We start from the raw sequence: 23,778 nt of genomic DNA on the forward strand, positions 1-23,778 counted from the left end.
TTACTCCCAAGGGAGAAGAGACACTGGGTAACTTGATTGCCACCAGCTCTACCATGCCAGCTCTACCATGCTTCCCTTCCTCATTTGGCATCAGGCGACAGCAAATAAAGAGATGCAAAGCAGAGCCATTCCATTGCCTTTTCTCCCTGAATTGTTTTAATCTCAGCTGCTTTTTATAATTCCTGTTTAAGAATTCTGCTTGTTGGCTCCCCTTATGTCTTCTAGAATGCAAGCCTTTTTGATAAGCTTATGTAAAGTGCTCTGGGATACTTCCTGTTGTTGTTTTGCTAAACTGCAGGGTTAGTCTGAATAAATAATATTTTTTGAAAACAACAACAGCAAAACCAATTAGATTTTGAGACATACTATATAAATGAGCTAAAACAATGGTTTTTCATTGGTAAATAAAGACAAAGGACCCCTGGATGGTTAAGTCCAGTCAAAGGCGACTCGGGTGTAGCGCTCATCTCGCTTTTAGGCCGCGGGAGCCAGCGTTTGTCCACAGACAGATTTCCATGTCATTTGGCCAGCATGACTAAACCGCTTCTGGACCTGACATTGGACCCTGCAGACTTGTCATTGTCCCTATTCAGATTAATCGCCTCTTTCCTTCAGTTTATGCCTGCAAAGGAATCCAAATCTGACTTTCAAAAACTGGGCAGCAGCAAAAGCCATCCATGAACAGCAATCCCAGAAACAACTGTTTTTGTTTTTTTCTCTCAATAATAAACTGTTTGCGCATTGGGAAAATTAATAGCTTTTTATTTTTTTGCCATACAAAGCTCTAAGAACTAAAGGTCAAGTATTGGTTAATGAAAAGCAAAACACAATTCCCAAAAAAGTATGTTAAGGAAAAAAACTACAAATTATATACATTACAGTACTGTATTGATTCAATATTATTTTTTAAAAAGGATAAAGCTCAGTAGAAACCAGTATGGAATAAACCACGGCCCACACCCCTTAAAGAAAGTTCTATGCTTTAGTAGGAAATAAATACGCAATGCATTGATATTCCCCCCCTTACGTGTTTTAATTTTATACTGGAATGTCATGATATGGATTATGAAAAGAAATCATTAAGGAGAACTTAACACTCTCCTACCCACCTCACCCTCGCAATACCACTTACTTGGACTTAAGGGTTGTTTGTATACATTACAGTGGTACCTCGGTTTAAGAACAGCCCTGTTTACAAACTATTCGGCTTACGAACTCTGCAAAACTGGAAGTAGTGTCCTGGTTTGCGAACTATACCTCGGTCTAAGAACAGAATCCGAACGGTGGAAGGGCTCCAGCGGTGGGAGGCCTCATTAGGGAAAGAATGCCACAGTTTAAAAATGGTTTCTGTTTAAGAACGGACTTCCAGAACGGATTAAGTTTGTAAACCGAGGTACAACTGTATACAGAAAGGTGGTGGCAGAATCAAAGACTGTACCACCTCAGTCTGCAGGTAGGTCAGGTGCATAGCTGTCAACTTTCAGATTTGAAAATAAGGGATTAGCAGCCTCGAAAATAAGGGATCAGCAGCCTCACCTGTCCCGGGGACAGTCTACGGGATATCTAACAATCTGGGATAGCGGGAAGCAGTGGGAAATGGCGCTGGAATAAGGGAATAAGGGAAGGTTGGCAGCTATGGTCAGGTGTCATGCATTAAACTTGCAAGAAGAGGGATATGCTGAACTGTTCTCCCTTGCTGTATGCAAGGTGATGGGCAAAGCACTCGAAAAACACGAATGCAGACTGATGTGGTACTTCCAGAAGTGTGCCACCTTATTCTGGGTAACGTGCAAGATGGACGCAGCAGAACTCGCCTGAAACAAGTTCAACCAAAATCAAGGGCACTTAGTTCCAAGCAGGACACGTTTGGAATGGTGTCAATAAACCACTATTATTTTAACCTTGAGTACAGATTTGCTATGGGGTTTCTGGTTAATATCTAGCTCTTCTGTACAAACACATTTTTAGGTTACAGTAACCTTCCTCCCCACAGTCAACATGCTAATATTTACAGAAAGGTGATAAGTGAGGATAGAAACCAAAGGTGTTTCTTTTTAACCCTACAAAAAGCAAAAGTCAGGTAGGTGCTTTAATATCGAAACGATAGGGTGTCACAAAAATGGCTGAAGGTACAGAAAGGCGTCATCTACAACCCATAATTACTAAAAGCAGAGGATTTCAAAAATATAAACACACTTTATACGGACTTTTCAACTTTGGATACTGAAACTTTCTTCCTAGGAAAAGCAAGGAACCTGAGATGCCTGCATGTATGATTCTTCTACCAAAAACATACAGCTTGGAACCCTATTGTCCAGTTTTCTTTTACACTTAATCAAAAGGAGAAAAAGAAAAAGACGCCTTCTATAGGCATGATTTGGGGCTGTATCCAACATGAAGGGGCTGTATCCAACATCAAGAGTAGAACCACTGAAAATAATGGACGTGGACAACTTGGGTTCATTAATTTCAATCAGCCTACTCTGAGTAGGATACAATCCCTTTAAGTTTTAAAAAGTTTCAGCAATTATGTCCCGGTTCTCCTGAAATTACCAGGGAGCCTAGATCTGCAGTGGGCGCAGTGTAGGACAGGGACAGAGCTGCGAGCTGGAAGGGATGAGGATCATCTAGTCCAACTCCCTGCAATGCAGGAATCTGTTGCCCAACCCGGGACTGGAATAAGACGCCCTTTCTCAGGTATAGTTGCAGGGGGGTGTTAAATGGAGAGGCACCCTCTCCATTTGCCCTCATCTTTCCTTTGGTGGCAGCAAAGGCATTGGGTCTGGAATCTAAGAAGGGAAGTGAGAAGGGGGAGTTCCCCTTAAGGGAACTTGGAAGGGTGGTGCTCCCTGTCCAAAAGACCAGTTTGGGGGCTGAAGGGTCACAGCACTCCCTACCAGGTTGTCCATGTTTGCTTCAAAGCTGTACATGCTATAGGGGACCCTGACCTTGGACAACCCCCTGTTGGTTGTATGAGTATCCACCAGCACTCAGGCTGTTCAGTCTTTTGATTCATGCCCTGGGCCTACACTAAATCTATTCGCTGTAATCAATCAATAAAGTTGTGGCCTTTATTATTCTCAGCTGTGTATCATGGTTTATTTCTGTACTCCTTCCTCTGCGCTGCCACTAGTATTCTCTGGAAGTGTAGGTTGTTTAACTCCCTAACCAGCATCTGCTATAAGATGCACAAAACCTATCATTTGAAGCAATAGTGAGCAATTCTTACTTAGCACAAAGCAACTTTTCTTTTGCTAAGAACTACTAATATTTTCTCTTTAACAGGGATCTGGTTCACTCCTAAATTTTAGAGAAACTTGAAGCATGCCTCCTGTACCAGAAGGAACACACCAATTTCAACTAGTGATTAAAATTATCATCACCACCACAAATGACAGATTTAAATATGAACCACTCACTTTAAAACATGATTTATGGAAATATTTTCTTTTTAATCCCTCCCCCATAAACAAAATGTATTCTCAGTCTAGATAACAAAGGACCTTTGCCCATTACTGCAAACATAGATTTCCAACATCCTTTTTGTCATAGCTTATCACATTTCAACAGACCTTACTTTCTTGCCAGAAAAGTAGATATATATTTTTTTAATCAAGGGATTAAAATCTAAAGGTGAAGGACCAGGAGCAAGACCTTGGGGGGTCATGGCAGAGGGCTTGGCTAAGACGTCAAACCAGTGGTGCAACAGCCATGAAAAATGGGGGTGACGTTCCTTAGAGGAAAGATTACAGACTTTTTAGTTTAGAGAAAGGGCTAGGAAGAGGAAAGATGATAAAAGTTTATAAAATAGTGAAAGAAGTGGATTTTTAAAAAATTCTCCCCCTCTCATGGACATCCAATGAAGCTGAACGTTTGAAGGTTCAATATTTATTCATGCAGCACATAGTCAAACTATGGAACTAGTTTCCCCAGGAAGCAGTGATGGCCAACAACTTGGATGGTTGTATTAGACAAGTACCTAAAGAGTATTAGACAAGTACCTAAAGGAGAGGGCTATTAATGGCTACTTGCCATGATGGCTATATGCTCTACTTCCACAGTTGGAGGCAGCAATGGTTCCAAATAGCTGTGCTGGAAACCATAGAAGGGAAGAGTGCTCTTGTGCTCATGTTTTGCTTTCTGGCTTCCCGCAGGCACCTGGTTGGCCACAGGCCGCAGGGCTAGATGGGCCATTGGCACGATCTAGCAGGCTATTCTTATGTTCTTAAAATTAAGGTCCAGAGGTGGTTGCGTTTAAAATGAAATGTTTATTTCACAAAACATGGGGAGAGGGAATTCTAAAGTGGTGGGAAGAAGAGATTTTAACGACATACCACTGATTTCTAGCTACTTCTATTCATCACAATCCTTTCCTGTCTTCTATAACGTCTCCACACACCCCCTACAACCCCGCGTAATTTACAAAAATTTAGGACGTCGTTCAGTGTAAAGCAACAGACTACATGACTGCTGAGCAGTTTACTTGGGACAAGCTCCCCCCCCCCCACCCAAAGATGGACTTTTACTATAACCACAGCATTTTTAAAAAATGTGTAACATTGTGCAAGAGGGGGGAGTAAACAGGCACAATGTCTGAGACCTGACACACCCCTGCCAGTGAACGTATGTGAGATGTTAAATCCTTATCAGAACTCCTAACTAACCTGACAGTTACCTTGAAATGAAGTCAAACTAAGTTCATGAAAAACTATAAGTTCAATTAGGGGGGAAATGACAGTAAGCCCGCAACTTACACGGGGGTTATGTTCTGGGGAGAGTCAAAGCACATTGGGTGCAATAGCAGCTGTAATTGCCAGCCTTTTTTTACCCCTGAACACTCTCCTCCTTTCTGCTCCCTTTAAAAAAACGTTTTGCCAAGCACATGAATGCACGCTAATTAAATGTAAGTTGAAGCGTAACTTTGGGAAACAGCTTCCACACCCTTCAGCACAAAACAAAAACAAAAACCCACCTATACAGTTATATCTGTCACCACCTTTTCCCATGGTAGTAAGCTAAATGGAAAACGGCAGCTTAATCCAAACCACCAACATGATTTCAGCAAAAGGAGGGTCTGACATAATTCCTTGATATTGGAGGGTAGAAAATGTGGGCAGACTGAAGAAGGGCAATGTCACTGGACAATTTTGCTGACAAAGCCCCTCCTGTGTTGAAGGATAGAACACAATGGTCCAGCCACTGTGTCTTTTTAATTACCAAATATAAATAAAACTTGTTCAGGCTTCTTCGAACAAATAGCATCTTTTCTCCTCCAAGATAACAAGCTTACATTATGCGCAATTTTTGTGAAGGCAGAATGGTTATTTTGGAGCAGAACAGATTTAGGATGCCACTTAGAAAATAATTTGATTTATGGACAGGATGATTGGACCTTCACATACCCTCCCGCAACAACACTGTATTTTCCATTAAGTTAAAAGGAGTGCAATGATTTCTACTATAAAAAAAGAACTTAGCTATAATCAGGAAACCTATCCAGACTGCCTTTACGTAGTCTCAAACAATTAAAAAAAAAATCAGTTTTAAATTGCTAGCATGAAAGAAGGGATTACATAATAAGTGGTTAAAGAGGCAAGAAATGTTCCCATTATTCTACAAGTTATCGGGGTCATTTCTCATTACAAAAGACTCTCAACTTACGTGGGGGTTATGTTCCAGGGATTGCACCTAATGCCAAAGTCATGTTTGGTCAAAACACACTGGGTTCAATGGCAGGAGGGATTGTCACAGTCCTTTTTCCTGGACATCTGCCCCCTGTTTAATTAAAAAAAATTTTTTTTTGCCAAACACATGAAGCTGAATGCGCATGGGTTATAAATGCATAAGTTGTGAGTTACCTTTACTGTAAAGAAGCCACACCTTTTCAAACAACTATTTCACCAGATTTCGATCCATGATAATGAACCAAACACATTTAACACCTAGCTTCTCAAGTGCCTTTTCCCATATTCAAGTGAAGCGTTTTTCTTTCCCTGACCAATTTTCTTTCACAAGCATCTCTGAAACTTATAGGCATTCTAGTCTTAACATACTACATTTTGTTGGCTAGGAGTTAACACACTGACTTGTTATATAACATGAGATGTCCTACAACTTTTTTCAAGCAGCCCATTTAAAGAAGTTTTTCTTTATATATATCTATATATATATATCTATATTTCTATTTCGATCAGAGAGAAGATTCAGTAAGATTCCGGTATAACAAACTCAAATTCAGTACTGCCATCCGATGGATTTTGTTTGAATAGTGATTCATTTCCCTGCGGAACAAAGATATCATCCCAGGTCATTGGCTTTGCTGAAGGGTTAGGGGCTGGTTCTTGAGGGGCTTCTTTTGCAGGGTCAACAGGATAAACAAGAGCATTGTCATTTACCATAGGTATATTGCTGGAACTACCTGAAATATATGCATAATTTCTGATCTGCAGAGATTGGCAGGGGTGCAGGCGATATAGCTTGGACTCGCCAGAAGGATCCTGGCTGTGAACCGATCTTACATGCGTGGCCATGACCTGATAGTTGATGAAACACTGGCCACATGCCAAGCACTGGTACCGCCGCTCCCCGGTGTGGTGAATCTCATGCTTGGTGCGGTACTCTGCAAGAGGAAAAACCTTCTCGCAATAGCGACATGGATACTTCTTCTCCCAAGAATGCACATTGAAGTGTCTCCGCAAACTTGTAAGACAAACGTAAGACCTCCTGCACACAATGCAGATGTAGTAGACCTTGCCATCCATGATGAGCTCGTAGTGATCATCATGCTTCACTTTGAGGCGCTTCCTGTTTGTAGAATCGTCCCCCGATGTTCTGGGCATGTCATCCGACTGCACTTCTCCATCAGCTTCATCTTTCACAGGAATTACGATGTCATAGGTATCTTCACCGATGTTTGCATAAACCTTGCAACCTGTCGACAAGCCTTCTATCTCAGTAGCTTTATCTAAAGTGATGGTCTTCTGGCCTTCCGTCACGTGCTTCGGCACAGAGCCCACTGGAGCTTCCTTGTTGCTCCCAGGAAGAACATCAGAAACTTCCTTTTTGAACTTCCTGGGTTGGGAGACTGCTTCTTGGGGAAAGCTAGGACTGTGCTTCTTCTGTAGTCCTGTGGCATCAGGTGCAGCGGCTGCTTTAGGGGTGGTGGGCTGCTGGACCAAAGAACTGCTGCTTGCTGACCCTGGGCTGGACGAACCGAGGATGTCGTCATCTTCAACATCCTCATCCTCATCCTCTTCTTCATCAATGGCATTGGTCTCCATGTCAGTTAAGGAGTCGTTAATAGATGGCTGCTGATTCTCTTCGGGGATAGGAGATACCTCTATTTCATGCGATGAGCCAGCATTCGGCAAAGCTCCAATCTGCGGCCTTTTTAACACAAGCATATTTGAAGCCGCAGGTTTTGGAAGCGAGGGGACAAATGGCTCAGCAGGTACTTGGTTTTCAGTTGCATTTGACTGGCCAGGGCATGAGTCAAGCCTCGGAGCTGTCACTGTCGCTGACTGAGGCGGGGAACTGCTGGTACAATTTATTTGGTCAGGGACTCCCACAGGATTTAGGCAAGGCTGGCTCTGTGCTACTACAGTAGGCTCCAGGGGACAGTCCTTTGGAGGCACAAGCTCGGAGCAGAAAATGACATCGTCATCGTCAGAATCACTAATGGTAATCTTTGCAGAATCACACGCTCCCCCATGCAACGAGACCGTTACGGCGGGCTTCTCATCAATTAGATTTTGGCCCCCAGCTGGTGTTGGAGGTTTCTGTACTTCGAGGCCATTAGTTTCAGAGCTGGGCCATTCTGAAGCGCCAGGCTTGACACTTCCTGACATACTTTTCACCTGCTGCAAAGGCCCACCCAAATCAGCAAGGAATTTAACTCCCAGCAACTGCCCTGATTTAATTAACTCATCGAGCAAGTCCGATCTTACCCGGACTATTTTGGAGCTGTAAATGTAATTGAGAATTTCTGCAAAAATCTCTGCTCTGATGAAGTTCAGTTCAACCACTTGACCTGCAAGCGCGAAAAGCTGGTGGAAGTAAGTGCTGGAGGCTGAGAGGACATTTCTGTGGGCTCGAAATTTCCGGTCCTCCACAATGATGGTAACATCACAGAAAAGTCCATGTCCTCGCTGTTCATCCAAAGCCTTTAACAACATGCCAGAGTACTGGTTGTCTGTTGCGGTGATTAGCTTCCTGGTCTCCATTCCTACAATGAGAAACAGAAGGAGATGCTTATACTCTGTGCCCCAAATATCATCTTGAATGTTCAGTAGCAGCATCTTGAACCAGAATGAAAGCTTTTAAGTTGGAATGTTAATGAATTTGAGATTATCTTGCTTATGAAATTATCTTGCTTGGAAGCCATGTATTAAGGAACAACTCAGAGTTCCTCAAAACGGAAAGCATTAAGAATATTTACTACTACATTTCCCAGTAACCTGGGCTACGATCTTAAACTACAGTGGTACCTCAGAATGCGAACGGGATCCGTTCCAGAGCCCCATTCGCATCCTGAAGCGAATGCAACCCGCGTCTGCGCGTGCCACGATTCGCCACTTCCACACATGTGCATGACATCATTTTGACCGTCTGTGCATGCGTGAGCAGTGAAACCCGGAAGTAAAGTGCTCCATTACTTCCGGGTCGCCGCGGAGCGCAACCCGAAAGCACTCATCCTGAAGCATATTCAACCTGAGGTATGACTGTACTTATTTTAAAAGTAAATTCTCTTAACAATAATGGCCCTTATTTTTGCATAATGTGTTTAAAGTTGCATGTGTTACTGAGGGGGGAATCATCTAAGAGAGTGTGTGTACAAAGACTGGGTTCAGTTCCAGATACTATCAGATAGAAAAGCTGTGCTTAAAAAACCAAATAATTTATTAATGTCCCAAACTAAATACTGTTTCCCTTCAAATAAAGCCAAATGTTATAAGGCTGAAGCCTCTTGGTTGACGGAAAAGCAGCTTTGAAAAATATCTAAGCAACGCTGTCAGTGACAACGCTTTTCCTAGAACTGTTTTGCAGAAAAATGATAAATATTTACAAACCTCAAATGTCTGTGCAAATCCAATACATAAAGAAGACTGGTTATATTATATCAGCCTCTTTGGGGATAAATGCATCTCTCATTCTCCTAATTAAGAGGAAAACTAAAAATATTTTTAAAGAATACTGTTAACTGAAGCAAAGAAAATGCAAGGCGGCATTTATATATTGTTACACAACCGAGGGCTACTACCTTACACGTGTATTGTTAGTCAGGTTGTCAGAGCAAACAAGTCACTGAGCTCCCAAGCCTTTAAGTACAAGGTGAAAGGAGCATCTTAACAATTGCACCTTTCCCATAACTGGAGAGAAAAGTTGCAGCTGTTGTGATACTCAGTCTTGGGCAACTGTTAAAGACATGGGAGCCCAGTTCCCTATTGCATCCTTAGAGCAAAGAGCTTATCCAACCTTCTTCTTGTGCAGCTGCTTTTACCCTGGGGAAAAACTGCTCTTTAGCGACCAGTCAGAACAAATGACAATTTGGCTTTTCCTCATATGTTACCTGTCATTTGTTCCGATCTATAGCTGAAACTGCTTAGACCTGTGCTTTCTAGGATGGGCCCAGTGAGACAACGTTGTATATTAGAATAATTAAAGTGCAGGCAGCTCCTGTCCCGTACGAAAGAGAGTGAGAACGAAGTCAGAAATTCAGTGCTTGTAAGATCCTACAGACTGAGAAGCCAGCTTGATTAAATAGTATAGGCATGCTGAGACATATCCTTGGAGGTGTTTGCTTATATATATATATATAAATAAACTACTTAAAGGGACTATAGACTGGATATGTGGGAGGAGAGCATGTGAGAGCATGAAGCCTGGGAAAGGCCCACTTTCAGGACTAAATCTATCTCCACCACAGCCACTACCACCATCAATGGCAAAGAGAGCTGTAGACCAGCTCCCTCTCACCCTGTGCTGCACATGTAAAAAGGGATAACCAGACTGAAGCTTCCATTGGCTGCAGAGGGAAGGGCAGAACAGAGTTTTGAGGTTCCCCCTTGGAGACTCAATTCAGGGCTACATCACCTGGAAATCAAGCTCACTTTGCCAAGTTGGCTCAGTTACTCCTACCCTAATTGAAACAGCACCCTAACCCTAACCACAGCTGGGGAAAGTTTCAGCTGCAGTCAAAGCTGGAGAAACAGAACCTGTAAACAAAGCATCAACTCTTAGGAGTGAAGCATAGAGGATTATCATGCAGAATATATTTGTCAAACTGGAGCAACAAGTTTCTATAGGAAAAGCAAAAACCTTGGGAAATCTTTGATTGCTACATGCTACATACACATATTCTATGCTCAACTCCACTCAGCTTCACACTGTGTCCAGAGACAATCAGCTAGTGCATGCAGTTCTTTTGCGATTTTGCTTTATACATGCCCCAAACTGAAGGCTGACCGAATCACTGCAAACAGCAGCAGCAGCAGCAGCAGCAAGGAGAACTTCTGGGTGGCTGCTGTGTAACACTTTCAAGTGTAAATGATGGTATTCAAATTGTAAGTGTGTGAAATGGAAGAGGTTTTAAGGTGCCATTTGTGGGGGGAAGTGAGTGAGGGGTGAGATGCAACTGCAAGAGGAAGATGCTAGGTGGAAAAAGAGCAGAAGCAGAGATGGGGGGGAGAACACTTGGGAGGAAAAGAAACAATGAGCACCTGGGAGGGAAGAAGCAAACAGCAACCTCAGGAAGGGGATGTGCTGTAGCACCTTAGGAACATGGGATGCTGCATTATACCAAATCAGATTTATGAGTCTATCTAGCCCAGTAACGTATACACTGGCTGGCAGGGGCTTTCCAGGATTTCAGACAGTCCTACCTGGAGGTGCTGGGGATTGAACCCGGGACTTCTGCACGCCAAGGAGGTCCTCTACCCCTTGAGTTGCAGCTCTTCTACTGGGGAAAGCAGGGGGTGGGGTGGGGTCATGGCAGAGCAACTCACACTGCAAGTCCCCCTACACTAAGCATCTACTGTACAGCTCAAGTATGCTCTCTAGGCCCTTGTCCCCCCAAGCATAGCTGGACCAGGGGGCTCGTCCACACTTCTACCTAGAAAGCATGGGTCCAAGTGCTTTCCCACATTCTAGGCATATGTCTGAGTGGTTTCCCCTTTGTCCCTCTCCATTCCTAGGGCAAACCTGCTCTTGAGCGATAGATGGCCATCCAGGGGAAACCCGAATCGCCTTTACAAGAGGAATTAGGGATAAGCCCTTTAACCAGCCACTTCCCCCCACTGAATTGGAACAAAAGGCAATCTGCAGAAAACTCAATTGTTGTTTGCCCCGATTCAGCACAAAACCATGTGTTTCCCTGGCGGGCAGGGGGGTGGGGGGGGGGGGGACAGGGAGATGCAAACGGAAGTATGAACAAGCCCTGATCAGTGGGGGCTGTCCTCTTATTTGTTATTTACCCTTTGATTCCAAAAAGAAAATAAATCGGCGGCGGCGGGGGGGGGAGTGCTCTATCCCTGAAAGGAACGGAAGAATCCCAGTAGGGGCAAACCAACACACTCTGAGGGTTCAGCACAAGTTGGTGGAGTGGGTGGGGGGGGGCGCAAAAAATAACGGGGGAAGGGGAAGCGGCTCTCCAGGACACCCCAGGGGACACCCCAGGGGGCTGCTTCCTCTCCCCGCGGCTCCTTCTCCCCCCACCCTCTTTCTCCAGCTGAGCTAATGGGGGAAGCCGCTGAGCCGCCTCCCCGTAGCATGCTGGGGGCGGTGGGGGAAGCACGCGCAAGGCGGCACCGGCTTGCACAAAGGAGAGCGCGCCGCCTTCTTTTCCTGCCGGCCTCACCCGGCGCTTAACCTTCCCTGGGACCCCGCGCGCACCCCGCGCAAGTGGGGGGTGGGGAGGTAGGAGAGAGAGAGGGAGAAAGAATATACGGGCCCGATACCTCCGCCGCGCTCCTTGCACCGTCGCCCAAAGCCGCCAGCCCCGAAGACAGGCGCACGCGAAAACTCGCCGTCCGCAGACGTCCAAGACGCCTCCCCGTTAGCCGCGCCGCCGCCAGGGGCCGCTGTTGCGGGCTCTCCGTAGCGCCAGCGCCGCTTCCTCTCCCCGCCCCGCCTCCCGGTTTCAAGAATCGGGAGGCGATCACGCGCGCGCGCTCGGAAGGCTTCGGCGACTTCGCCCGAGCGCGCACGGCAACGTTGGGAAAGGGCGCGTTCGAAGGGAGAGCCTTAAGGAGAGCGCGCTCGGCCGCTGTCGGAAAATTCCGGCGAAAAGAAAGGAAATCCAGGAAGGAACCCCGAAAGCTCTTCGGCAACTTTCGGCTTTTGGGACGAGGTCCGCATTCTGCGCGGCTCCAAATCTTTTTTAAAGAAAATAAAAAATTAATTGATCGATCGGGTGGTTAAATTATTATTATTATTATTATTATTATTATTATTATTATTATTATTATTATTATTATTATTGTTATTATTATTATTATTATTATTATTATAAAATGGAGCTGCCAGAATGCGGTCACCTCGAACACTCCAAAAGCCGAAATTTCATTAATTAAAAGTAATTAAAGTCATGAATAAAAAGAATTAAGGGATGGATGGATGGATGGATGGGGCTCAGCAACCACAGAGCCAGGTCCTAGAAAGCCGCCGCCCACGTGGCTGAGAGACATCAGAGCATCATCGCAAGCTCTCAAGCCACGTGTGCCCCAGAACCCAGGGAAAGTCCGAGTCTTACTAAAGAATGGGGCTTCCGTGTAAACATAAAAAGGAGAATGCTGCGGACTCCTATGCGTGCTCTGTACTTGGGAAGGAGTCTCTTTGAAGCTTACTTCCGAGTACAGCAAGCACCGGGTTGTTGTTTTTTCGGGTCGGGGGTGAAGGGGAGGCATAATCAGACAGCGCCTCTACCCTCAAAGCCCACAGACTCTAAATAAAAATCAGCATTTAAATACTCGTTCACTTTGGCTATAAAAAAAAATTATGCTGCTGCTACACCTGACTACCTACTACAAATACAAGTCCCACTCCAGTCAAGAGTGCTGGTGTTAAACTCGCCAGTACTGTACTGAGAAAGAAAAGCAAGTTGATCAAATGTCCTGAGAAACAGAAGCTTATTCCAGGCAGCCACTGAATGACTGGAGGTAGCTGGGCACACTTCACTTTATGATGCATAGTCAAAACACAACTTGCATGTAAAATGCTTCCGACATTCTTTAAAAACATACCTTGCAGCTAATCTCAGCAGGGGCAAAAATAAAGATTTACTTACCAAGTCTGCAAAATGCTATCTGGGTGTCCCAGGAGCCACTTCAAATGCTAGATACCTATGCTAATGCCCTGACCTGCATTTGTCAATCTTGATAAAGACGGCCTAGAAAGCAGCTTGCCCCTAGCTAGGCTTTGGCTTTTACTAGTGGAAACTGTTGATTTATGCACATCCAGTCAATCCACAAGCGTATGAGCTGCCTACAAGTTGACAATGCAAGCCATTTATTAATCACTTCAGATTAGGCAACGGGTCCTAACATATATATAAAAAAGAACTTGATTCAATAACAGAAAAAAAACACAAAAAGCAGAAGTATCCTTTAAATCACCTATTGTCATTTAATTGTAATTACCTATTGTCATTTAATTCCCACCTGCATATTGATGGTGTCAATAGAAATGGCTGCCGTTTGTTTGTATTGCTAATGTACTTTCTTCGCTTGCAGTTAGCACAGTTCTGGGATTCATACCCTGCTTTCTCAGTAGAATCTGCAAGTGTTCTCTATTGTTTTCTGGGAGAGGCTCAACTGGTGAGCAGCCCTTGGAATGCTTGCCCACTAGAAAATAAGTGTGGACCTTCCAATAGTTAAGAGAATGTAGATGTATTCTCCTTCTTTCTGGGTAAGTATTTCTAATACTCCTCCCTACCCACATCTCTTTTCCCTTTTAAGACAGAGTCAATTCCTCAGAGAGAGAGAAATTGTGGTAGTGCCTGTTATTTCCACAGTCTCTTGTAACTCCAATACTACTTTAACTTTACAAGTCCCCAGGTCACTTCCTGGGCAAGATGGTGTCGGCAGCAGGGAGTCCTATTGCGTGACTCGCTGGATCATCACCTTGTGGTGAGTGGGCTTCCACATTCCTAAGACCCTTGTGAGCGAAGCCATCGGGAGTCTCATACTCCCAGCAGGGTCACCAAAGGCGGTAAGGTCAAAAGGGAGGAACTAGACCAAGAATGATCCAAGAAGTCCTCAATGGCAGAACATACAGCGAAGATACAACGGCTGTGAAGGCAGATGAAGGCTGCAGCAGATAAGAATCTACCGTGAGTAGCCATCGCAATAGAGCCTTACTGCGAAGACTGTAAGTTGGTCAGCGTGCACTAATCTAGACACATAAAACAAATTCATGCACAGGTGTCTTCCAAAAACCCATCCCAAACCCAAACCCCAAAAGTCCCATGGTGATCGGCAAATGGTAACAGGGGCAGGACTGTGAAATCTGGAAGCCCCTAGTCATGAACCAGTACATGGGCGGTGGATACAGATTCAGTCACTCTGACTCAAGGAATGAGGCAGTTGAGCAGCTCGGCAGCTGTATCCATGACTGAGCAGCCCTATTTAGGATCCACTCTGCTCATCCCAAAAAGAGGGAGGGGCTAGAAAAAGTGCCCTAAACATAGTCTGAGTCCCTATTTCCCTGACTGGATTACCTTGCACAGTGGGGTCACCCAGGGGTCATAAAAGACAATTGATCTTTGGAACATGGAATATATGGACTTTGTTGGATAACACAGATGATGAGCATTCTGAACGCTGAACTGCCATCATTGCAAGAGAGCTGCGACGTTTTAACATCAATATTGCAGTGCTTCAAGAAACTCGAAGAACTGGTGAGGGACAATTGAAGGACGGAAAGGAGGCTACACTTCTTCTGGAAAGGTCTACCTGAACAAGAACATTGAATACATGGAGCAGGCTTTGCTATCCAAAAAGAGCTTGTGAAGCTCTTGTCAGAAGTCCCTATCAGCATTAATGAGCAACTTTCAACCCTTCGAATAAAACTCACAATAAACCATCAGACGATGATTCTAAGTGCTTATGCACCAACACTGGATGCCAATGAAGGCATTAAAGAATTTTTTTTACTCTCAGCTGGATACCATCCTCCCAGAGACACCTAAGGAGGATAAAGTTATTCTCCTGGGTGATTTTAATGCAAAAGGTGGGCGAGATTTCGATCTGTAGCCTTGGACTATTGGGAAAGAAGGAACTGGCAACAGCAACCAGAACAGAATCTTACTTTTGACTATATCTGCAGCACACAACCTTGTTATTACCAACACACTCTTTCAACAACAAAATTTAAAACATCATGGAGGCACCCTCAGTCAAACCACTGGCACCTCTTAGACTATGTAATTGTCCGAGTAGAAGATCGCTGTTATGTGCTCCTTACCAGAGCTGTGATGAGTGCTGACAACTGCTGGACAGATCACCAATTAATACACTCCACAATGGCTATCAAGATTATACCACAACGTAGGCTTCAAGGTAGGAAACCAAGGTGCAAAACGAACACTCAAGCCCCTCAAGATTGCTTCCAAGCGACTCTTAAGGACCATCTGCATTTGGAGTTCCCAGATAACATTGAGGAACACTGGACCAAGCTAAAAACATCCATTACTGCAGCATTAGAACAAACTATTGGATACCAAACCAAGAAACACCAGGACTGGTTTGATGAGAATAACAGTAAGATTGGAGACATTATTGACAAGAAAAGGAAGGCTTTTCAGATATGGCAAAGAGATAGAAATAAATAAATAACTAATTTATTTATTTATACCCCACCCATCTGGTGGGGTTTCCCCAGCCACTCTGGGCAGCTCCCAACAGAATACTAAAAACATGATAAAACACTAAACACTAAAAATTTCCCTAAATAGGGCTGCCTTCAGATGTATTCTAAAAGTCAGGTAGCTTTTTATTTCCTTGACAACTATTGGAAGGGCGTTCCACAGGGACTGAGGGCGTTCCACTACTGAGAAGGCCCTCTGCCTGGTTCCCTGTAATCTCACTTCTCGCAGGGAGGGAACTACCCTCAGAGCTGGACCTCAGTGAACGATGCGGGTGGAGACACTCCTTCAGGTATACTGAGCCAAGGCCATCTAGGGCTTTAAAGGTCAGCACCAACACTTTGAATTGTGCTCAGAAACGTACTGGGAGCCAATGTAGGTCTTTCAGGACCGGTGTTATATGGAATCAGCGGCCACTCCCAGTCAGCAGTCTTGGTGCCACATTCTGGATTAGTTGTAGTTTCCAGGTCACCTTCAAAGGTATCCCCAAGTAAGGTATACAGGTGGGAGCTAAACAGTATAAATTGAAAGCATTTGCTGACGATTTAGTATTGACCTTACAGGAGCCAGAACCTAGTACTAAAAGGGTATTGGAGCTGATTCAAGAATTTGGACAGGTTGCAGGTTTTAAGTTGAATAAGATGAAAACCAAGGTTCTAGAGAAAAATTTAACTATGAATGAGAAAGAGAAGTTTCAGGAGGAGACAGGACTAACATTGGTTAAAAAAGTGAAATACTTAGGGGTTAACATGACTGCTAGAAATGTGAACCTATTCAAGGATAATTATGAAAAATGTTGGACTGAAGTGAAAAAGGACTTAGAAGTATGGACAAATTTGAAGTTATCATTGTTAGGCCGAATTGCTGTGATAAAAATGAACGTGCTGCCAAGGATGTTGCTTCTGTTTCAAACATTGCAAATCTTAGATAAGATGGATTGTTTCAAGAAGTGGCAGAAAGATATTTCTAGATTTGTTTGGCAGGGCAAGAAGCCTCGAATAAAATTTAAGATATTAACGGATGCTAAAGAAAGAGGTGGATTTGCCCTGCCAGACCTTAAACTTTATTATGAATCAGCTGCTTTTTGTTGGCTGAGAGAATGGCTGCTTCTTGAAAATACTGAAGTGTTGGATTTAGGTGGTTTTAACAATGTATTTGGATGGCATGCATATTTGTGGTATGATAAGGTAAAAGCACATAAAGCATTTAAAAATCATTTTGTTAGAAAAGCATTGTTTAATGTTTCGATAAGATATAAGGATTTGTTAGGGGGGGAAACCCCAAGATGGTTGTCACCAATGGAAGCAAAGGCACAGAAAAAACTCAATATGGAGGCCAAATGGCCGAAATATTGGGAAATTCTGGAACAAGATGGAGAGAGAATAAGACTGCAGAGCTTTGAAAAATTGAAAAACAAAGTGCGAGATTGGCTCCATTACTATCAAATAATGGAGGCATATAAATTGGATAAAAATGTTGGTTTCCAGGTGGAAAAATCAAAATTGGAAACAGAATTGTTAGATCCAAAAACTAAGAATTTGTCAAGAATGTAGAACTTGCTGTTGAAATGGAACACTCAGGATGAAACGGTGAAATCAGCTATGATTAAATGGGCACAAGATGTTGGACACAACATAATGATGGCTGACTGGGAACAGTTATGGACCACAGGTATGAAATTTATGGCATGTAATGCCTTAAGAGAAAATTTAATGAAAATGATTTATAGGTGGTACATGACACCAGTTAAGCTTCAAAAAAATCTACCATTTGCCCGATAATAAATGTTGGAAATGTAATGAGACTGAAGGTACATTCTTTCACCTTTGGTGGACATGCCCAAGGATTAAGGCATTCTGGGAGATGATTTATAATGAAATGAGGAAGGTATTTAAATATACCTTCCTGAAGAAACCAGAGGCCTTTCTACTGGGCATGGTCGGCCAATTGGTGTTAAAGAAGGATAGAAAAAAATTTTATGTATGCAACAACAGCAGCAAGAATACTCATTGCGAAATATTGGAAGACACAAGATTTACCCACCAGGGAAGAATGGCAGATGAAGTTGATGGACTACATGGAATTGGCGGAAATGACTGGCAGAATCCGAGACCAGGGAGAAGAGTCGGTGGAAGAAGACTGGAAAAAGTTTAAAGACTATTTACAGAAATACTGTAAAATTAATGAATGTTAGAAAAATGTTGCAATGAAGTTATATGGCATTAGTAGAAATGTTATAAGGAATTAAGTATAAATAGATTATTAGAGCATTAAAGGGAAAAATAAGGTTAGAATGTGTTAAGACAATTATAGGATAGAAAATAGAGGAAGATGGAAAGGAATTGCTGAAACAATCAATAGAAGCAGAATACAAAAAGGGAGGTGTGAGGAGGTCGTGGAAATTAGTGTAAGAAGGATTTTTGTTTTGTTAGTTTTATGTTAGTGTTTTTTGTTTTTTGTTTTTTTATTATTATTGTATTGTATTATTGTATGTTTATTGTATGTTTTTTCTTTTTTGGTGTTTTGTAGTGTTGTGTTCAATTTGTTGGAAAATTAATAAATATTATTATTAAAAAACCCACAAAGGTAGCCCCACGTAGAGCGCATTGCAGTAGTCCAAGCGGGAGATAACTAGAGCATGCACTACTCTGGCGAGACAGTCTGCAGGCAGGTAGGGTCTCAGCCTGCGTACCAGATGGAACTGGTAGGCAGCTGCCCTGGACACAGAACTGACCTGCGCTTCCATGGACAGCTGTGAGTCCAAAATGACTCCCAGACTGTGCACATGGTCCTTCAGGGGCACAGTTACCCCATTCAGGACCAGGGAGTCCTCCACACCTGCCCAACCCCTGTCCCCTCAAAACATTACTTTTGTCTTGTCAAGATTCAGCCTCAATCTGTTAGCCTTCAGACACTCACACAGGACATTCACCGCCTTCACTGCTGAGGTAGAGCTGGGTATCATCCGCATACTGATGAACACCCAGCCCAAACACCCTGATGATTTCTCCCAGCGGCTTCATATAAATGTTAAAAAGCATGGAGGAGAGGACAGAACCCTGAGGCACCCCACAAGTGAGAACCCAGGGGACTGAACACTCAATCCCCAAAACCACTTTCTGGGCACGGCCTAGGAGAAAGGAGCAGAACCACTATATAACAGTGCCCCCAGCTCCAAGCTCCTCTAGACGGTCCAGAAGGATGTCAGGGTCGATGGTTTCAAAGGCCAAATCTGGGAGGGTTGTGTACAGCTATTAACCAAATGAAAAACAACAAAGCCAGCGAAACTGATGGGATACCTGCCGAAATCTTCAAAGTGGGTGGAATTGAACTTACACAACAACTTCACAAGCTCATCAAAAAAATCTGGGAGAGAGAGGAGATCCCAGCAGACTTTAGGGATGCCAAAATGATCAAAAGGTGACAGAATGGATTGTGGAAACTATTGAGGCATCTCTTTATTAGCTGCGGCCAGCAAAATTCTGGCAAGGATCTTAGCAAACCATCTCTTAACAATATCCGAGGCTACCTTTTCTGAATCCCAAAATGGTTTTAGACCTTCTAGGGGGGACAGTGGACATGATTTTCACCACTCAACAGCTTCAAGAAAAATGCAGAGAACAAAACCAGCCCCTGTATATGGTGTTTATTGACCTGACTAAGACCTTCGACACTATAAATCTTATTGCCCTTTGGCATTTCCTTCTGAAAATTGGCTGCCCAGATAAATTTGTGTACATCCTTTGGCTCCTCCATGATGATATGACAGCAACAGCAGCAATGGTTCTCAAAGTGAACCATTCACATTAGGACCAGGTGATAAACAGGGTTGTGTTATCGTCCCAACTCTATTGATTATTTTCATTGCCATGATCCTACACTTTGTCTAAGGAAAACTCCCCACTGGGGGAGTAGAAATCATATATCGAACAGATAGAAATCTCTTTAATCTGAGTAGGCTGAAAACAAATAGTAAGGTTACCTTAACTTCTGTCATAGAGCTTCAGTATGCTTAGAGGATGACCTCCAAACCATCTTAAATATCTTCACGCAAGCTTACAAAAAGCTTGGCCTTTCACTCAACATCCAAAAAAACCAAAGTGCTGCACCAACAAGCACAAAGCAACCCCTCTGCAGTGCCACAAATCCAACCCAATGGTGTAACGTTGGAAACTGTTGATCACTTCTCCTACCTGGGCAGTTATCTTTCTACAAGGGCCAACATTGATGCCAAAAGCCAACATCACCTGAGCTCTGCGAGTGCAGCTTTCTCCAGATTGAAGTGCAGAGTGTTTGAGGACCAGGACAGTCGCAGGGAAACAAAACTGCTTGTACACTACTATTGTACTACCAACTGTATGCTTGTGAAACATGCACCTCTTATAAACACCATTTCCAACTCCTCGAAAGATTCCATCAACGGTGTCTATGAAAAATTCTACACATCACTTGTGAAGACAGGCAAACTAATGCCAGTGTACTGGAAGAAGCAAAGATAGCCAGTGTCGAAGCAATGATTGTTCAACATCAACTTCGTTGGACTGGTCATGTTGTTCGGATGCCTGATTATCACCTTCCAAAGCAACTACTCTATTCCAAACTTAAAAATGGAAAGCGTAATGCTGGTGATCAACAAAAGAGGTTTAAAGTCTCTCTCAAGGCAAATCTTTAAAAAGTAGTATAAACACCGACAACTGGGAAACACTGGCCTGCGAGTGCTCCAATTGGAGAACAGCTTTTACCAAAGGTGTCATGGGCTTTGAAGACACTTGAATTCAGGACAAAAGGAAGAAACATGCTAAGAGGAAGGCACGTTTGACAAACCCTCACCATGTTCAACTCCCGCCCAGAAACCTATGTGGAAGGATGTGTGGATCCAGAATTGGCCTCCACAGTCACTTACGGACTCACTGTTAAAACCGTGTTCATGGAAGACAATCTTACTCAGCTACAAGCGATTGCCAAAGAAGAAGGCTTTAACTGAAGTGAATCAAATAGCTCTACCTATTATACTTCAGTCCAGTTAATGTTCACATTTTTATTATTACTCCTGTAAGACAGGCTTCAAATAAAATTTCTCTCAGTTGCCTAAGGTGCTAATGATATTTCATCTTTCGCAAAATGGGAAGGCGTAGGGAAAAGCGTTATAAGCACTGTAATTTCTTTAGTCCCAAACACATAATGAAGAATGCTTGTTGAACTGCACTACGAAAGCTCTGTTGGTTAGAGCAGTGGCGCCCAATTAGGAGTCTGGGGATCCCTGGGGGTCTGCAGAACACACCCAGGGAGTTCGGGGACCCAAACTATATTTTGGGTCATTTTTGCATGGTAATATCTCACATTTTATGGTCTGTTTAGTGCTGTGTGATTTTTCAACAAATTGGCCAAATTCGGTTTGGATATCACATCGCGATAACAATTTTGACCCAGCAATGCGCAGCAATATATTGCTCCTCACGCAAGTGAGAGCAAGGCAGCCAGTTTCAAGGCACCACTGATACCGCATGATGAACTCAGCCGTTAACACGGCTGATCTGAGCTTGCCTTCCTCATGCTGAAGGAGACAAAGGCAGCCGATAACACTGCAGTCTTCCCTCACACTGAGGGAAAACAGGGTATCTAACTGTGAGGCGCTGCCTTTCACTCATGCTGACAAACAGAGCAACTGATCGCCTTCACTTCAAGGCACCATGGCACTATCTTCCCCTGGCACTGAGGTGGAGCAGCTTTTCTCAGTCAGCAGGAAAGCAGCAGCAGCCACAGTGGATGGGCATCTTAGCTGGCTGCCACTGCTGGCTGTCCCATTGAAGGGGGCTTGATACACCATCCATCCCATCCCATCCCCCTCAAACAATGTGGTGGAGGTGACTCTGCTTCCTCTTCTCCCCTCCCCAACCCATTCTGATCTCTGCACACACCCCACCCACTGGATCTATGTGACTGCTCCTTCCCTCACCCCCAATTTCAGGTATCAGAATATCGCAAGGTTTAGCAATATGTGTCACAATGTTGAAAACCAGGTATCGCTCAGCCCTAGTCTGTTTTTCAGTATACCTAAAATCCTTTGCTTATTAGGGGCTACCCCACATTTTGTTCAGAAAATTGCTTTTTGAAAGTAGGGGGTCCGTGGCTTGGCTTTTGAAAAATAGGGGGGGGGGTCCCTCAGCAATTAGCTAATTGGGAACCACTGGGTTAGAGCATGGAGCTGATTACACCAGGGTCACAGGTTCAATCCCAATATGGGACAGCTGCACATTCCTGTATTGAAGAGGGTTGGACTAGATGATCCGCAGGATCCCTTCCAACTCTACAGTTCTATGAAACTACTTCCTAATTATGTTGTCTACATTTAGGGTACAAGAGAAGTATTTGTGTAGCTTCCCAACAATGTTCTCTAGTAACTTTTAGGATCCAACCTATCCTGAGAATCACATTCCAGAACTTCAAAATGAACAATGAATCTGCCACCTATCCTGCATATATGATAGGTATCAAAATGCTGAATATCAAAACACTGTTTTCCTTTATGGTGTGATAGGAATTTTATGGTCTTAGATATATGGTAATGTTCATAACTGCACATACATAGATCAACACAGGAAGACCAACCTGGAACCATTTTGATTCCTAAACTGACCAAATGTTTTCTCTGCAAGGTCAAACTGGAAAAGTCTCCCCATTGTCTCTTTCCTCACAAATCCTGTCTTAAGGACACATTTAAGATATGAATAAGGTGTGAGCCTGTGACCTGGCCCAGGAAATAAGTATTTTACCACTACAAAAGAATGGCCAGGCTCCCCAGAAAATCCAATCAAGTAACTTGCCAGACAGGAGAAAAACAACATTTAAATTTCTGTGATGTAGGTGGGATGTATCTGAGGGGTGGTCTTAGGTTACACCCCTTCTGTGATGTATGTGTAATGTTTCTGGGGGTGGTCTTGATCTAGAGGATGGGAATTTCAAAACTCTTTATAAGCCCTTGCACAGCATTTTTGTGGGTCCTCCTCCTCTCCTGCGTGTGAGGGAGTACCCTGTTGCAACAGATCAATAAAGATCAAGCTTACTAGCTGCTTTGCTTCTCAATATTCTCTGGTTGGCCTCTGTTATTCTCTCCTACCAATAGGGAACCTATGTAAGGACTCTATATGGGCTCTTTTCCCATAAGGGAAAAGGGCATATTTTATTTACAACAATGGGTTTTGTGGATCTCAGCCCTGGTAAAGCTTAGCTGGGAAAACAGAATTGCCAGTTCAACTAATCTGTAGAGATAAAAGGTTTTATGAACGTCTGGATTTATGTGTGTGTGTGTGTGTGTGTGTGTTTATATCTGAGAGACTCTTATGTGGTAGATATGATAACAGGAACTGAGATGGTTCTTAACGCCAAGAGAACTATTTTTTATTCCTATATTTTGCTACCCAGAATCAGAAAACGTAACAAGAAGCCCTTCGGTTCTTAGTCTTATTTTTTTAAAAAACAATCCCCAGTATTTGAATCCCCAGTATTCTGTGCACCCCACAGAAAAGAAAGGCGCGCAGCAACCCAGCCAGGACCTTGCTTCGCTTTTTCTATTATCCAAAGGGGTTGGGTCAAATGGTCCCTAATAAACCTCCCCCGTCCCCGCCTTTTTCAGTTGTTTGCCCGGCTCCTTAGCCGCACCTCCGAAGCGCAATGAATTGCCAGGAAAGGTTGTTCTCACCTGGAGTTTGGCCTCCCGCCTCGGTCATGGCGCCAGCCTCCATCGCTCCTTAGGGGCTGCAGCCCATCCAAGCACAAAGGAACCGTCTCTAGGAACCATTGCGAGTCACCTTGTAGCAGCACGAGCGCTATACGGTGTTGCGCCCGGATGCAAAGGGTGACCGTAGAGATAAAAATTAAAGAAACGTAATCTACGTAATATTTGACCCGTGAATATTATA

General features: G+C 43.6%; 1 protein-coding gene across 3 annotated transcripts; it reads right to left on the reverse strand.

The window, feature by feature from the left end:
* Positions 1–745: 745 nt before the first annotated feature.
* On the reverse strand, positions 746–23,696 carry ZBTB33 (zinc finger and BTB domain containing 33). Of its 3 annotated transcripts, none has more exons than XM_028714519.2 (2): positions 23,559–23,696; positions 746–8,224 (listed from the first exon to the last, which is right to left on the reverse strand). In XM_028714519.2, the coding sequence occupies exons 1-2, from the start codon at positions 23,599–23,601 to the stop codon at positions 6,204–6,206; spliced, it is 2,064 nt and encodes a 687-aa protein (XP_028570352.2). In that variant the 5' UTR covers positions 23,602–23,696; the 3' UTR covers positions 746–6,203. The 3 variants fall into 3 exon arrangements, with proteins under 3 accessions (XP_028570352.2, XP_028570353.2, XP_028570354.2); XM_028714520.2 differs by lacking the exon at positions 23,559–23,696 and adding an exon at positions 11,955–12,105; XM_028714521.2 differs by lacking the exon at positions 23,559–23,696 and adding an exon at positions 10,881–11,280.
* Between the last annotated feature and the right edge of the window lie 82 nt (positions 23,697–23,778).

The sequence above is a fragment of the Podarcis muralis genome, chromosome Z (assembly GCF_964188315.1).
Source record: "Podarcis muralis chromosome Z, rPodMur119.hap1.1, whole genome shotgun sequence".
NCBI classification, from domain to species: Eukaryota; Metazoa; Chordata; class Lepidosauria; order Squamata; family Lacertidae; genus Podarcis; species Podarcis muralis.